The sequence below is a fragment of the Branchiostoma lanceolatum genome, chromosome 1 (genome assembly GCF_035083965.1).
Source record: "Branchiostoma lanceolatum isolate klBraLanc5 chromosome 1, klBraLanc5.hap2, whole genome shotgun sequence".
NCBI lineage: Eukaryota > Metazoa > Chordata > Leptocardii > Amphioxiformes > Branchiostomatidae > Branchiostoma > Branchiostoma lanceolatum.
In genome coordinates this window covers 22,334,623-22,349,472 of record NC_089722.1, presented here as the reverse complement: position 1 = coordinate 22,349,472, position 14,850 = coordinate 22,334,623, and the positions used below count along the sequence as shown (strand labels likewise).

Genomic DNA, 14,850 nt, shown 5'->3' with positions numbered 1-14,850 from the left:
GTAGTTACTTCGGAGGATGGCATACGCCTAGCCCGGCCAGGCGATTAGAAAATCGGCGCGAAGCACGATTGCAAATTCTGACACTTCCAAAGATTTCATGAGACTACTGTTACCTCTGCCTCTATCCGTGCTCAATTGCACTTCCAGAATTTGTTATGCAACTCAATTTCCTTATTGTGCCGGGGACGATCAGCATCTGTAAACGTCATAAGAGATGTTTAAACTAGCTAGTACATGGAATTAAAATCGTATCTATGATCAAAAGTCAAGGTGATGATATAGGAGACCGACTTTGTGTTTTAACCCACAGGGAAACTGGAGTTGCACGATCTCATAACCTCGTCAAATGATGTTAACCTATAGCGACGTATCATAATGGCTTCTCATTGAATATGCAAATACGGTCCTCATGAGTATAAATTGTGTCGGTTGATCATCTTTTCCACGCGAATAGCGGAAGTATTTAAGTTTTACCAAAGCAAATGAGCCTATTGGGCATTTCCTCATCAATTACATAAATGACGCCCCAACATAATTTTCGTCTAATAATGGTCACCTTTGCTGCAAGTATGAACTTTCCCCTTATGTACCGTCTGTAGAATTATACTTTTGTTTCTCAATAACAGACGACACGTGGCTAACTGGTCCTATCACGGAACGTATTAGATTCCTTATCAATTGTCATCTTGTTATGTCAATTATCACTAAGCTATCTACATTCCAAAATGACGACGAGTCCTTTTTGAGTTATCCCCTTCCAAGGATTTTAAGAAAAACGCCCCTGCAGTGCTAGGACACCCAAACGTACACCACTTTCCCCTGAACATCAAAAGCTACCTGCCAGAAAAATCAAAACCTCAGGTGGTCCAGAACACAAGACATTTGGTATGTCGTAGGATGACAGCCGATTTACATGGTACTCCTATGCTGTGCCCCTCACCGGAAAACGGCTGTGCTTTAGATAATGAGCCTTTGATTTCATTTGGCACAATGTCGGCGGAACACGTTGATTTTTTCCAGGAAATTTTTCACATCACCCTAGTTTGGGGGGGGGGGGGCATTTTTGCATGGGGGTACCATGTAGATCTGTCCATGCAGAAGTGCCCCCACCAAACTTAAACTTTTGTCAATGTTCTTAATTTCTTAACAATACTAATAGTCACTGTGTTCCATCGTTGACTATTCCGACGTTGACCCAAATGAAATCCAAGAGTGAATATCGGAAGCCGCTTTATTAATGATAGTAACTTTTTTTTCGTAGAAGGGACACTTCTACGGACCAGAGAAGGAGGGGTCGTCAAAAAAACGGACCGGCAGAATACGATTGACAGAGATCTCAAGACAGTGAACAGGAGATGTGAGGATGCGTTGAGACTGGCTGTAGACAGAACGGGATGACTTCTCTAACTACCACGTGTGTCGCACGACGCGGGAGCTTCTGAGGCTGGGTTTATATAATCTCCAAGCAGATCTGGCGGTCTGACTGGAGCTTCTCTGGCTAGCATATACGATTTTTTGGCACCGTGTAGATCTGCTTGAAGGTTAGGGTTTACACACGCGTTTTTAGCGACGTCAAGGGGAAGGCGACTCAGAACCGTGCAAGAAGAGCCCTAGACCACTCAAGTAGCGTTTTCTAGTATCCTAGTAGGAAAACTCCAGCAGCCCAAAGCTCCTCACCCCTAGTCGCATCCGAAAACTTGTGTGTAAATCGGTCCTATTAAAGCCTACAAGGCTCTTCTACGTAGGGAAAGAAATGCCTATGCAGAAGTGTACAACTCTAGATCAGAGTGAATATTTTAGATTTCTCTTTAATAGTCTGTGTGTTCTATCGTTGACTTTTCCGCCATTGTGACAAATGATTTCCAGAACTAAAATCTGAAGCATAACCTTTCTTCTTAGGGCGGGCGGGTGCACTTCAACATACATTAGAGTGAATATACATGAAGATCTGTCCGCCCATGCAGAAGTATATAATGATCCCCCCCCCCCAAAGGAGGGTCAATTTGGAATTTCTTTTCAAGAAGTCACTATGTTCCATAGTTGGCTGTTCCGTCATTATGCCAAATGATTCCCAATGATAAGTATCTGCAGTACCGTTTTTAGCGATACCAGTCATGTCAAGTCAATGCTTGTTGTTATCGATGTTACTGTGGATTGTGTCTGTATTTATATACTAGTATCTAATATCTTAATGTGCATTTACTATTAACTGCTACATTACTGCGTACTTTAATAAGATTTTTAAACCTTGTAATAATGTCCCGGCAGCAATTCAGCCAATTGGCTGCCACTGTGGACACCATCCTCCATAGTAACCGCACGGAGCAAGCGAAAAGATTGAGCCAGCGGTCAGTCACTATAATAGGTTTGGATTCCAGGCTAGGGGACTGTCTGCCCACGCAGAGGCCTAACAACACACACACACAAAGCAGGTAGATAGACGTCATGTAGATAAGGGCACATTTTTCCCTGGTAAAATAAATAAATAAAATGAAATGAAAATGAAACATGTTGCATAATCAATCAGTAAATGACTGTCTCTTGCATAATATGATTTCACATGCAGGTTAGGTTATCAATCATACATCATTGAGGAGAAAATACCATAGTACATTTATGATAGATGATTTGAACTTGATAATCAGGATGTTTGCATTAACGTTACGTACATATGAACATTAGGTAGAGATCAACCTCATGCAATTTGGCAAAATTCTACAACAAAATTCAAACTCCATGAATTATTTCACGGATGTTTAAATTGGGTTCTTCGAAATTTTGTTTATTACTTGCAATTTGCCCGCGGGCAAGAATTTCCAATCAACTTATTATCATTCCTTTATTGCTTCAGAATTCCCAAGGAGGAATTCCTTTGGTTGTCATGCACGTTCTGTTGGCGGGCTAACGTTTTTTTAGCACACAATTTCAGACAAACCGGTGTGGTGTTCTTATGTATATGATTCTTTTAAATCAGCTTGATTCATCAATTTGTGCCTTATTCTCGTAGACGGACACATGGTCGCTGTTGCCAGTTACATATAGTAAGATGCGTTTAATTTCTGTGGTGAATGTTCCATGAAATGTCTGCATATGACTAAATATTCCACCGTTGTATTTTTCTGTTTCTGGCGGCACGGTAGAATGGTTATCATGCATACTCAATAGGAAATTATTGAATGTTTTTAGATAGCTTTAAGCTAAGGTCAGCAATCAATACAATAAAGATTAGCATCCACCCTCTTGAAATCGAGAAAGGGCGGTACAAAAATCACCTGTGGGGAAATAATTTGTAACTACAGTGCAGTATGTCAAAAGCGGTGGAAGACGAAATACATTTTAACGTTATTTCCACTTTCCCCTCTAACGAAAAGATAGGAAAGAAACAAGGTATCAAAATAATCCATCAAAAATCACCAGGATTTCCTGACGAATGGTAGACTACAACCCTCTAAACTTCCAAAATCAACTCATTGCAGAAAAAAGTGGGACACTTCCAAGAGAGAAGTCAAGCAAAAAAGCTGACATTGTATTCCGTAGCAGTTCTTTTCAATATTGCCAGTTGTTCAACTTGTCATCATTGTAATCTAGCAATGTTTGTATGCTTTTTTCTATATACTGTCTCAATCGGCCCTCATGCAAGAACTTGCAGATAAAACTTGTATGTTTATGAGGAGCGATTATGGTCATATTCGGTTTCATGCATCAAAAGCGACATCTTTTAATAACTGCTAGTACTGCAGCACAAAGACCAAACCACACAACTCGACGTACCTTACCCCAGTGGGAGAGCGGCTGCAGCAGGCACTAACTGGTGTATTGACCTGTAGTCATAGCAGATCCTGCTTGGAGACCAGACGCGTATCAGCGTCTACGTAGGCGTGTTGAAGCATGACAACAGCATGCAAAATTGTCACGTTCACGGAGCTGCAATGATTGCTTTAACAGCTAGGGGTCCCCACTGCCAGGTTGGTTGAGACCCAACCGTGACATGCCATCGCAAACAGTATAATAAGTGAGCATAAAACTGCGGAACAACAACATACAATTCAGAGCAGGATCAAGAGAGTTACAATGGAGACAGCTGACGAATAGTTATAAACTGATCCCGTGGTACCTCAGTGTCAAACACGCGATTATTTGATGTAATATTCAACATGTTGCTACATGTAGTAGATCTAAATCCTGTAGCTAGATTTTCCTTCCACGTAGGTAAAACGATGGGAAATCTGAAAACCATTTTCATATTTGTCCAAGATCCGCTGTGCGCATGGCACTGCTTACTGTATCTTCTGCAGTTTGTTAAAGTGTGCATTTTGACAATCGGTCTAGGGACGAAGGGACGAAATGTGCAGGTCAAGTAAAGTGGAGGCATTTTCACAAATGGGCAGCAACATGACATCGGGAAAACACATAAACACTGCTTTAAGTTTTGTTTATATCAACAAGTCAGCCACAAGAGATGTCTGGCGATCATCAAGAAACGTGAAACATGTTTCTGTACCCTTTTCGTTTCGAAGAAATGGTGCAATTTGCACGAATATCATCAAATAGAATTTTTTTTAAATAATGAAAACTAAACCTCAACGTCGAAGAAATACTATATGTTTCTCTGTCAGTTCAGTCCACGTTGTTTTGAATCAGCCTTTATTTGATACTGTCTTGCTTGTTGTCAGCGTTAGGACCTACATATAAACAGCGTGACACAATCACAGAAGCCAGCTGTGTACCTCAGAAATGGGACTGCCAGGGGCAACAAGTACTGTATAACACGGCATCGGTCTACGCAGTTGGAAAGGTAATATAGTTTCGATCATATTCGCTATGGTTTAACGAAGTGTCGTGATAATAGAAATATTTATTGTTCATTTATAAGACGTTAGCGTCTTTTGGGACTGTCTGAAGAAATCGTAACATACGGCATCGCGATTTCGCAGGCAATTGCGGCATTGCCTTAAATTTCTGTCGTGTTAGAGTGGCAACATGTAGCTGATCTAGTTGGCATTCATCAGTACGACATATGTAATACAAATTGAACGTAACATAGATCACAATTTACCGTCCTAATTTCCACCTCTACACGCCAAAAGATGTAGTTATTGTTCTAAAAGCTTTAGGGAGCGTGACGCTTTTACAAACAATTCATTGAGTGTTGTCCGTTTCGGTCCACTTGCAGCTACAACACAGTGTCGGTGGTATGGCTTCTCTGAGAAGGGTGGTCCGCACCAGGCCTGGGATGAGTTTGTTTGCAGGTGTTTTGCTTGGTTTCTTCCTATCGAACTGGCTTGTCGTCATCACAAACATGTCGCTACCTCAGTTACAAGACACCTCGTGTGTAAACAACGGTAGGTTGAGAACCCGGGAAGAGACAGACCGAAGAGAAGATGAAGTACAGGACTCTATTCCAATATCACAGAGAAGAAATCAAGCTACAGTTGGCGAGCGCAAGGAGAATCATGTGTACGTAGGTGTGATGACGGCGGAAAAATATCTCAAAACCCGAGCTGTTGCTGCGTATGAGACCTGGGCGAGGAGCATCCGTGGAAGAGTGGAATTTTTCACAGGGGGGCACACAGGTAGCAGACATGGAGGTGTCGTTCCAACTGTCTTCCTAAGGGGAGTGACTGATATATATCCTCCGCAGAAGAAGTCGTTTCTCATGCTGAAATACATGCATGATCATTACATCGATGAGTACGAATGGTTTGTGAGAGCAGATGATGACGTGTACATCCGAGGAGAAAAACTGAAACAGCTTCTCCGGAGTGTCAACTCCAGCCAAACTCTCTACATAGGACAGCCTGGATTCGGTAAACAGGGTGAATTTGGGAAGCTTGGATTTGCCGAGGACGAGAATTTTTGCATGGGCGGACCGGGGATGATAATGAGTAAGGAAACGTTGCGAAGAGTTGTGCCTAACATATCTTGGTGCTTAAAGAATCTGTATTCTGCACACGAGGATGTTGAAGTTGGTCGCTGCATCGGGAGATTCGCACAGGTGCAATGCACATGGTCATATGAAGCCAAGGATATTTTCTACCACGACAAGACAGATTATAAAGAAGGTGTTATAAAGACTATGGGCCTGAGTAGAATGCGAAAAGCAATAACACTACATCCAAACAAGAACCCGTCTCATCAGTACCGACTGCACAACGATCTCCTCGCTCTGCAGACGCAAGACCTTCGACATCGTACTCTCGTACTTCATCGCGAGATTCGTCGCGTGACTTTCCTTTTGGAAAAACAGCCATCGAGAGTCTACGAGACGACTGGCAAGTCACCTTCGTTGCTGAAGTTCGTGCCTAAAGACATCAACAGTGTCATGTCGTGGGATTTTATTACGAACAGTCAGATTTTCACTGCAGACAAAATTCTACCAGCAAAGGCATTCCCGAAGGCTCTGAGTACCGGACTTGGGTATGTCGTAGAACAGGTAACTAAGTAAGTTTACTTTGTCTGTGATTCACTTGAAAAGGTTGAGAAAGACAGTGTATATATAGCTACGAAAAGTCTTCCTCATATGAAACCCGAGTCTTTCGATTGAGACATTTGACAGTAAGATGGTCATATTTCTCTGAGTGAGACACAAACGCTGAGTGACACACCCAGAGGTCGGGGGCGATTTGCTGGATGTCGGTAAATCAAAGTCAACCCTGACCACTGTTGTCATTATGACGTCATTAAATTCTTTTTGATAGTATATATGTCTTGCCACGGTGACATTGTTTGCTGTATATTTTAGGTATCATTGGATTGCAACTGATATTATTTACAATCTTAAGATACATCTTTTTTCCACGATTTTGAAGGCAATGGACCTGATCAACATGAATGCACGGACAGAGCGGCGGACAGCGTACTACCGGAATATTTTCTACGGCTACAGGCGGGTGAACCCTATGCACGGGGCTGAGTATGTATTGGATCTCCTACTAGACCTTGTCAGCCACGACTACATAGGAGAAAACAGTACCTTAGAGGTACGAAAACACGCATACCTACAGCAGTCATTCAGCCAAATCGTATTCGAAGAGCACGAGATAGGTCGTGAAGTTAACGAAGATGATGCTAAGATGGTTTTAAGACAGAACAACGAAACTCGTCACGTAGCTGACAAGTCTGAAATGCGAACTAGAACGAATAGACAAAAGGAAACAATACATGTCATTGTCCCCGTGGCAGGCCGTCTACAAGCCTTCAGAAGGTTCATGAAGAGTTACGAGAATTCCTGTTTAAAGACTAGAGAAAACGTTCGACTTCTGGTGATTTTGTTCAGAGGTGCTTACAAGCAGCCTGACCAGACTGTTGCGGTTTGGAACTTGGTTATCTCCTACAGTGTGAAATATCCCGGAGCATATCTGAAGATCTTACCAGCGGAGACTAAATTCTCTAAAGGCGTTGCGCTCGGATTGGGGGCGTCTGTTTTTACCAATACGTCGCTTCTATTCTTTTGTGACGTCGATTTAGTCTTTAGACGTGAGTTTTTGGACCGATGTCGGTGGAACACAGTTCGTGATCACCAAGCCTACTTCCCAGTCGCGTTTAGTCAGTACGACCCAGCCGTAGTCTTCGGAAGCAAACCAACTCAGATGTCGACTACCAATCATAGAAATCGACCAAACCCATTGGCTGGTGACGGAGGCAATGACGTCATTGTTAACCAATCAGAATCTCGACAAAGTTTACTTGGTATGATTTCCCAAAATGGAGTGACTTCTCGTGGACGATTCAATCGGACTATGGAGTCAATGACAACAACCCGGCATTATTATCCTGTACACTCCCAAGTAGTCTCAGACTCGCCACCATCCCAAGAATCTATGATGCACCATTATGTGGTAAGTCAGGATGCGGGATACTGGCGTTACTACGGCTTTGGAATGGTGTGTCTTTACCAGTCCGACTTCCTCCGTTCGGGCGGATTCGACACAACCATAGAGGGATGGGGACTGGAGGATGTTGACCTCTATGACAAGTTCGTGAAGAATGACATCCGGGTCATGAGGGTGGTAGACCCCGGAATGGTACACGTCTTCCATACGATACACTGTGATCCCTCACTGAGTGAAAAGCAGTATAAGATGTGTCTAGGCGCGAGGGCTAATACATACGGAAGTGCAGCAGGGTTGGTCAAAGTTTGGGAAAAGATAGAAGAAAAACAAAGAACCAGTACGGCCCTAAGAACACATGGGATACCCCAAAATTGATGTGAGCGTACGCAAGAAGAAAAACAATTCCTAAGGACCCGGACCTTTGGTCATTCTAGCATTCCTGCGGACTAACATTCCTGTAAACTGACATTCCCGTGGACATATTCCTGCGCAATTCCAAGAATTCTTGCAGACTGCGCACATTGTTATACCATTAGGCTCGCCCCGGAGGCGTCGCCAAAATAAGAGGAGAAAAAGATAAGTCTAATGTCTTAGCTCTAAGTGGTGATGAAGGCTGTAAAAGCTAATGAAGTTATAACATCCTAGAACTCGCAGCGTAGTTTATTACATGATAAATCATCCTCTATCATTGTTCTTTCATCCGGGGGGAGGTTGTACGTAAGACCGTATGCCCTTGTCATACATCAGATTTCCAATGAGTGCTGACTGCAGTCAATTGTAATAGACCGTTTTTGAATTTAATGAAAAGTGAGTACAAATATCATTATTTTTTGGCTGATAGACACTAGCTTTTATTAAATAACCTTATTATTAGATGAATCTCCATACAAGACACATGCATGTTATGATTTATCAGTGTAAGTCTGTGCAGTTGATTGGATGTCGAAATTGTACATATATTTCTGTTGTTCACAAGCAGGCTGTGTATCTAAAGCCCACACTTGTGCGTATGTACAAGCCCGCATCGGTTGCGTATTAACATGTCTTTGGTTTAGGTTACGTTTGCGGCCGAAGAAGTAATTTCTTTGGTTTGATAACCAGACTGCACGATGATGGGTCAAAGTAGAAAACAACTTCCTCCCCGCGAAATTTACTTAAACAAAAAAAAATGTTACTGTGGAACTCATGCGCACTTGAATATACGCACAAGTGTGACATGACCCTAACCACAAGCCCTAGCTATTTAGCACATTTATTTAGTTCAGAAAAGTATTTCAGTCAATACACGTGTTAACCACATTTACCTGTGTTAACGATATTGGCAACACAAATCACTAGTAAGAATATCTTTAAATCCTAGCAAGAACATCTTTAAATCCCTTACTAGTGATTTAATGAGCTAGCATGCCTCTGACTCATTAGATCACTAGTAATGGATTATCTAAATCCCTTACTTGTGATTTAATGAGCTAGTATGCCTCTAACTCATTCCTACTCATGAGTTTGTCTCCCATTACACTCCAAATCTATATCCTACTATCTCTCACTCGTGGTCCTGACACTAAGAGCGAGTTGGATGAAATATGTTCATGAGTACCCGTAGCACAATTGTCGTTGAACTGATTGTAATCAAGGCTGAATAAATGAATTGATCTGAAGTCTTAAGAGTACTTGATTCAAATATTCAAAAGAACAGATTTCCATCTGTGAAGTTAGAGCATCCCGGCATAACGGACATTTATATCACAGCTCACGAGCATGAAAGTATAATTTCATGTCAACAATACTGAAACCAGAACTATTGTTAGTGAGACTTTAGAAATATGTGAGTATATGTCGAATCCTACGTAAAACAAACAACAAGCACTGTTCAAGTCATGGTTCTTATCTACACGTACGAACATAGCTTCTGTCTATTGGTTTCACAAATCGTTTCTGACATCGAAAGTGTCAAACTGCAAAAGTATTTCAGTTCATGATTCACCCCACGTTTCACTTTCTTATAAAAGATGTCACAGAGAAGTGCTTTTGAGCTCACATAAGTCAATCGCACCCTTTTGGCCTTTAACAAACGGATGACAATGAAAATACCGTGATGTCATACATATCAGAGGTTTTACACTACTAAAATCGTGTAAAACCAAGCGGCTCCCCCTGGCGCTCAGGTTTGTATTGCACCTTCAAGTAATCAACAATCAAGTAATTACAGCAATAAAGTAATAACAACATTTCAAACGTATGACAGTTTATTCATTCCGACCATTTTCTTAACTGTTTTACATATGTACCCCGATAGATAACATTATATCCATTTAGTTTTAAAAGCGGGACAGTAAAAGACTACATTATTGCAAAATCGCCCTGAACCATATAGTTTATCTATTTATTTCTAACGTATCTGATGAAGGAGCTTAACGTTCAGCTCAATAGAACCTCTCAAGTCGGAGTTTGAAGTCACTCGACCATGTGATGCCCGGTGCTGTTACCAACGTCTGTATTAACCATCTCCCTGCTGCCCAACACTGTAACCAATAGGGAATGGGGTGCCAAACTGCTACTTCGGTGTGCTGAAGGTTAATGATTAAGACTACGTTGTTCCTTTTAGCCCTAGTTGAATATCTATCCATCTTCTTGCAAGCTTGACAGTACTGCCGTACGTGTTCGCTTTAGACCCCAAGCACATCTTGTATTGTCTCTCCGACAGTTGAGGATCACAGTGAATAGGATGGTACACGTGCACTAACCCCGGATCAGTTACACGGAATATTTTAATCCCGCTAGCTATTAACCTATTGGAAAGGTCCAGGTCTTCCAATCCCCACCCTCTAATAGCTGGATCAAATTTTCCCGAACGAATGAAGTCTTCTCCAGAAAGGCAGATCATCCCGTAACTGCTGTACCTCCAATATCCAGAGTCCTTGCTAAAATGGTAATGATCTCTTACATCATTGGTGCTTGACGACGATTCGTGTGTCAGAACTTGTTGATTGGATGTTGGCGGTGATGACGTACTTGTATTTGATTGGTCACCGTAAACAATATGCGGATCGTATTGGCTGAACATCACAGGGTAGTAGACTTGTTCACCTGCTACAGTTCTTGAACGACAGCGTTGTAGAAAACCCTGTTTGAAGACAATGTCAACGTCACAGAAGAAAAGCAGAGAATCGTTTGTGAATTGGGACGCTCCTAAGTCCAGCGCGATTCCACGGGAAAATTCCCTTACTACAGTGATGACTTTTATGTAAGCGTTGGGATATTTCATTTGGTATGTAGAGATGCGTTGCTGAACCTGTTCAATTTCGTGTTCCACTTCGTTTGAGTCCCTGAACAAAACTACCACAAGTTTCGCATTCTCGTTCGTTTGCAGACAGACCTTTTCATAGTTCTTCATAAACCTTTCAAAAGTTTTCGTTCTACCAGTCAAGGGTACTATGATGTGAACGGTCTCATCGCCAGTAGATCGTTTTTTGATGACATCGTCATGAATCATCGACTCAATGAAACTGCTCTGTTGTCTTGAATCATCTTCAACGAATTCGACGGATTGGAAGGACTGTTGGACAACCACTTGCTTCCTGACGGTCAGCGTCCTTCTCTGGACGTGTCGGTACTCCCGCAGGGTGAGGAAAGAATGAAGTACGTAGTTCACTCCGGACGGCGGGTTGACCCGCCAGTAGCCGTACTTGAGGTCGTTGTACTTGACGCTCCGGCGAAATCTTGCAGATCCTGTGTTGATTTTTTCTATAATCTAAATGCAAGAGAATCGGCATGTGAACAAATTGATCCCGACACTTTGTTGGGTTGGGTACAAGTAATTCTGTGTAATTTTGTGCTTCCTGCGCGTTCCATTTCGGCACATTTCGCACTTTCCGTAGTTCTACTTCGTTCCATTTCGTTCCATTCTGTTCCATTTCGCACTTTCTGTACACCGGGCTTAACTGTATTGCACACATCATACCTTAGTTACAACGTAGTAGAAAGAGCGAGCTTCTAGCTGAAATAAACACAGCAACACTAATTATCAAACAACTATTCTCACCTGCTGCATTACATGGTCTATGGCCTCCCTCATCGGCTTTGAGACTCCTCTAGCTGGTTGGCCATCCTTCGCTGCATGCTGGTACACTTTCTTCCTGGTGAAATATTCCCACACTGGGACGTCATGGATGTGTCTTGGTCTGTAGCTGGTTAAAGACGGTTGTTTTCCAAGGGTTAAGGCTAAACCCGTGGGTGACTGCCGGAGACCGCACATGTGACTAATCTCGCGATAAAGCACGAGAAGGCGTTTCCTCAAGTCGTGCAACTTCAGCGAGAGAAATCTAGTATGGAGCTTGTATTGGTACTCTGGTATTTTGTTAGGATGTAGAGTGATTGCACGGTTGATGATAGAGGTTCTAAGTTCCTCTATTCGACCCATATGATAGTTTTTGTAATCATTGAAAAATAAATCTCTGGTTTCATATGCCCACGTGCAGTCAACACCCGCAAACTTTTTGATGCATCGACCGATTTCCACATCTTCATGAGAGGAGTAGAGGTTTTTTAAACACCAGGATATCTGAGGGACCACCCGCCTCAGGACCTCCCGGCTCATGATCATCCCAGGACCGCCCATACAGTAGTTCTCATTGTCACGTAAGCCGATTTTACCAAACTCATCGTCCTTCCCAAATCCCGGTTGTCCGATGTAGAGAATTTTACTGGAATTTACAGAACGTAAGAACTTTTGTAGTTTGTCCACACGGATGTAAACGTCATCGTCTGCTCGAATGAACCAATCAAATTTGTCGATGTAGAAGTCGTGCATGTACTTCAGCATCAGGAAGGACTTCTTCTGAGGCGGGTAGGTGTCGTCGATTCCAGGAATACTGGAGACGACCGGGAGACCCGCTGGAGACCGGCCGTTTGGGTCGTAGGCGGAAAAGAATTCGACTTTTCCCGGCACTTGTTTTCCCCATGTTTCATAGGCTGCCACTGCTCTTGAGTCCAGGTACTTTCTCGCCGCTATGACACCGATGTAGATGTGACTCTCATTATCTTTGAGAATTGTTGGTCTGTACATGTCATCTACTTGCCAACCTTGTTCAGGGACCCTGGGCGTCCGTCCTGATGTAGAAAATGCAGGACACCTCGTAGATTTGCCTCGTAGATTGGTCTTGATTGTAAACATCATCCAAAATCCGACGACGACTCCTGAAATGAACGATACCCTTTTTCGGGTCTTCATTGACGTAAGTATACTGAGTCGAGGCATTTTTACGGCTTCCCTAGAGGCGCTGGAAATATAAGAGGTGTATTTCAGTGTCCAGTGACCGAAAGGACAACCTAAGGCGTGTTAAGGCGTGAAATCTACAAACAAACAAACAAACCAAAACAAATTACATACACGACAGATCACTTCCTCCTGTACTGTAGTATTATGGTGTCATATGGGCAGTTGATTAGTCTAGGAATAAGAAAAACTGCTGGTGACTGAAATACTTCTGGCTGAAATCAAAAACAAAAACACAACAAATGCCTACTGGTGAAGCCATGATAAGCTATGATGCACTAATGATCACTAATTGGTAGGTTGGGGGTTTCCTCTTGTCTGTTGCTGTGTTGCCATTTACGCTTGACTAAGTGACTGGACATACTGTTACTGGTGCGTGGCTTGTATGTAAACATGTTGTCACGTCAGGTTGCATCATGTACAAAGCGTACCAGGCACTCTCCGGACCGCACCCCCTAAAGCCCGTGTATCCGCCGCCGCACCCGAGTCTGCACGGTATGCGAGCGACCTCCGAATGACATATTCGGCAGTAATACACTCTGCGTTCTCTCGGTCAACTTGCGATTTTTAGGAATCGGCCGATGTTCGCAGATCTCTGAGCTCGAGCCCCGTCCAACTAGTGTTGCGTACCTAAACGTAACATCAGTACAGGTACCGGTACAGAGGTTTAGGTACAAGTCCGGACCTGTACCTGTACCTGAACAATTTGAAAAATTTACATGTGTTTTTCTGAACTTCAATAATGACAGAAACATAAATAAACTGTTTACAAGTTGTCAGTACCTTTATTCAAAGAACATAACTAGGTCTCCTACCGCCATACTCCCTTGCTATCAAAACTTCCAGCCTGCCTGAATGATCTGTTGCATATTAGGTACGCTGTTCCAAGGTGTCACTTTGGCCACGTTTGGTGTTGCATGAGGCCATGAGGTTAGAAGATTAGTCACAAAATAAGCTGTAAATTTATATCGGTATAGTACCGGTACTTCATGATCCGGTATTTTGGACCTGTACCTAATCAATTTTTACGGTACAGTACCGGTACACGGTACCGGTACGCAGCACTACGTCCAACTTGATGAATAGAATTTTCAGGTGAAAAAAACGCTCCAGTCTGTATCAATTTTTCTATCAAATGTCGGCGACCACTTGGCGAACAAATACGGCCGAAGCCCGAGTGAAAGGGGCTTCAGAAGTAGAACGAACCGTGTGGAATCCTCAAATCTTGCTTGTCTTTCGCTAGCGTTACAAGTATGTGCAGTAACGCAAGTGGCCACTTTCAGCACAGGTGTGGTCACGGAAAAGCCTACTGTGACCCAAAAGATACGGTTGGTGGAAAAGAAAGACTTGTTGTCATGGCGTGACGTTCTCAGCACGGACTGAGTAGCATTATTTGGCTGTAGATCGTGCGCTTCTATAGATAATGCTCAAATTAATATGTTCATAAATAATAATGGCACCTTTATCGTGCTCGAGGTGTGACTTTTCAATTCAAACACGGGGCCTCCAATGATTTACGTCCCATGCGAGAGGAAACCCTTTAAACCGAAACTATGTACTCATCTTCACCTGAGTCAAATGAGGAAATAGCTGTAAAGTGCCTTCACAACTTCTGGGTTCGAACCCAGAGCTTTCAGAATCCAAGTCAACAGCCTTAACCAGCAAGACCACATTGCCACCATAAACATACAAACTCCATTTAACACTTAATGTACTCAACTACTGACCTACATGTAAAACAAT

General features: G+C 42.7%; 2 protein-coding genes across 2 annotated transcripts; one reads left to right on the top strand and one right to left on the bottom strand.

Annotated features, from left to right (window-relative positions):
• Positions 1-5,206: 5,206 nt before the first annotated feature.
• Positions 5,207-9,490, top strand: LOC136441884 (chondroitin sulfate synthase 1-like). The gene is made up of 2 exons (XM_066438432.1): positions 5,207-6,433; positions 6,810-9,490. Exons 1-2 carry the CDS (start codon positions 5,234-5,236, stop codon positions 8,205-8,207), a joined length of 2,598 nt encoding a protein of 865 aa, XP_066294529.1. The 5' UTR covers positions 5,207-5,233; the 3' UTR covers positions 8,208-9,490.
• Positions 9,491-9,701: 211 nt separating this feature from the next.
• On the bottom strand, positions 9,702-13,838 carry LOC136441894 (chondroitin sulfate synthase 1-like). The gene is made up of 3 exons (XM_066438442.1): positions 13,539-13,838; positions 11,875-13,111; positions 9,702-11,583 (listed from the first exon to the last, which is right to left on the bottom strand). Exons 2-3 carry the CDS (start codon positions 13,087-13,089, stop codon positions 10,420-10,422), a joined length of 2,379 nt encoding a protein of 792 aa, XP_066294539.1. The 5' UTR covers positions 13,090-13,111; positions 13,539-13,838; the 3' UTR covers positions 9,702-10,419.
• Between the last annotated feature and the right edge of the window lie 1,012 nt (positions 13,839-14,850).

Excerpts from the sequence above, each read along its gene's own strand:
- LOC136441884 (XM_066438432.1), top strand. The coding sequence starts at position 5,234 with ATGAGTTTGTTTGCAGGTGTTTTGCTTGGTTTCTTCCTATCGAACTGG. Across the intron at positions 6,434-6,809 it reads TTGGGTATGTCGTAGAACAG|GCAATGGACCTGATCAACAT; the intron begins GTAACTAAGTAA and ends ACGATTTTGAAG.
- LOC136441894 (XM_066438442.1), bottom strand. The coding sequence starts at position 13,089 with ATGCCTCGACTCAGTATACTTACGTCAATGAAGACCCGAAAAAGGGTA. Across the intron at positions 11,584-11,874 it reads TAGACCATGTAATGCAGCAG|ATTATAGAAAAAATCAACAC; the intron begins GTGAGAATAGTT and ends TCTTGCATTTAG.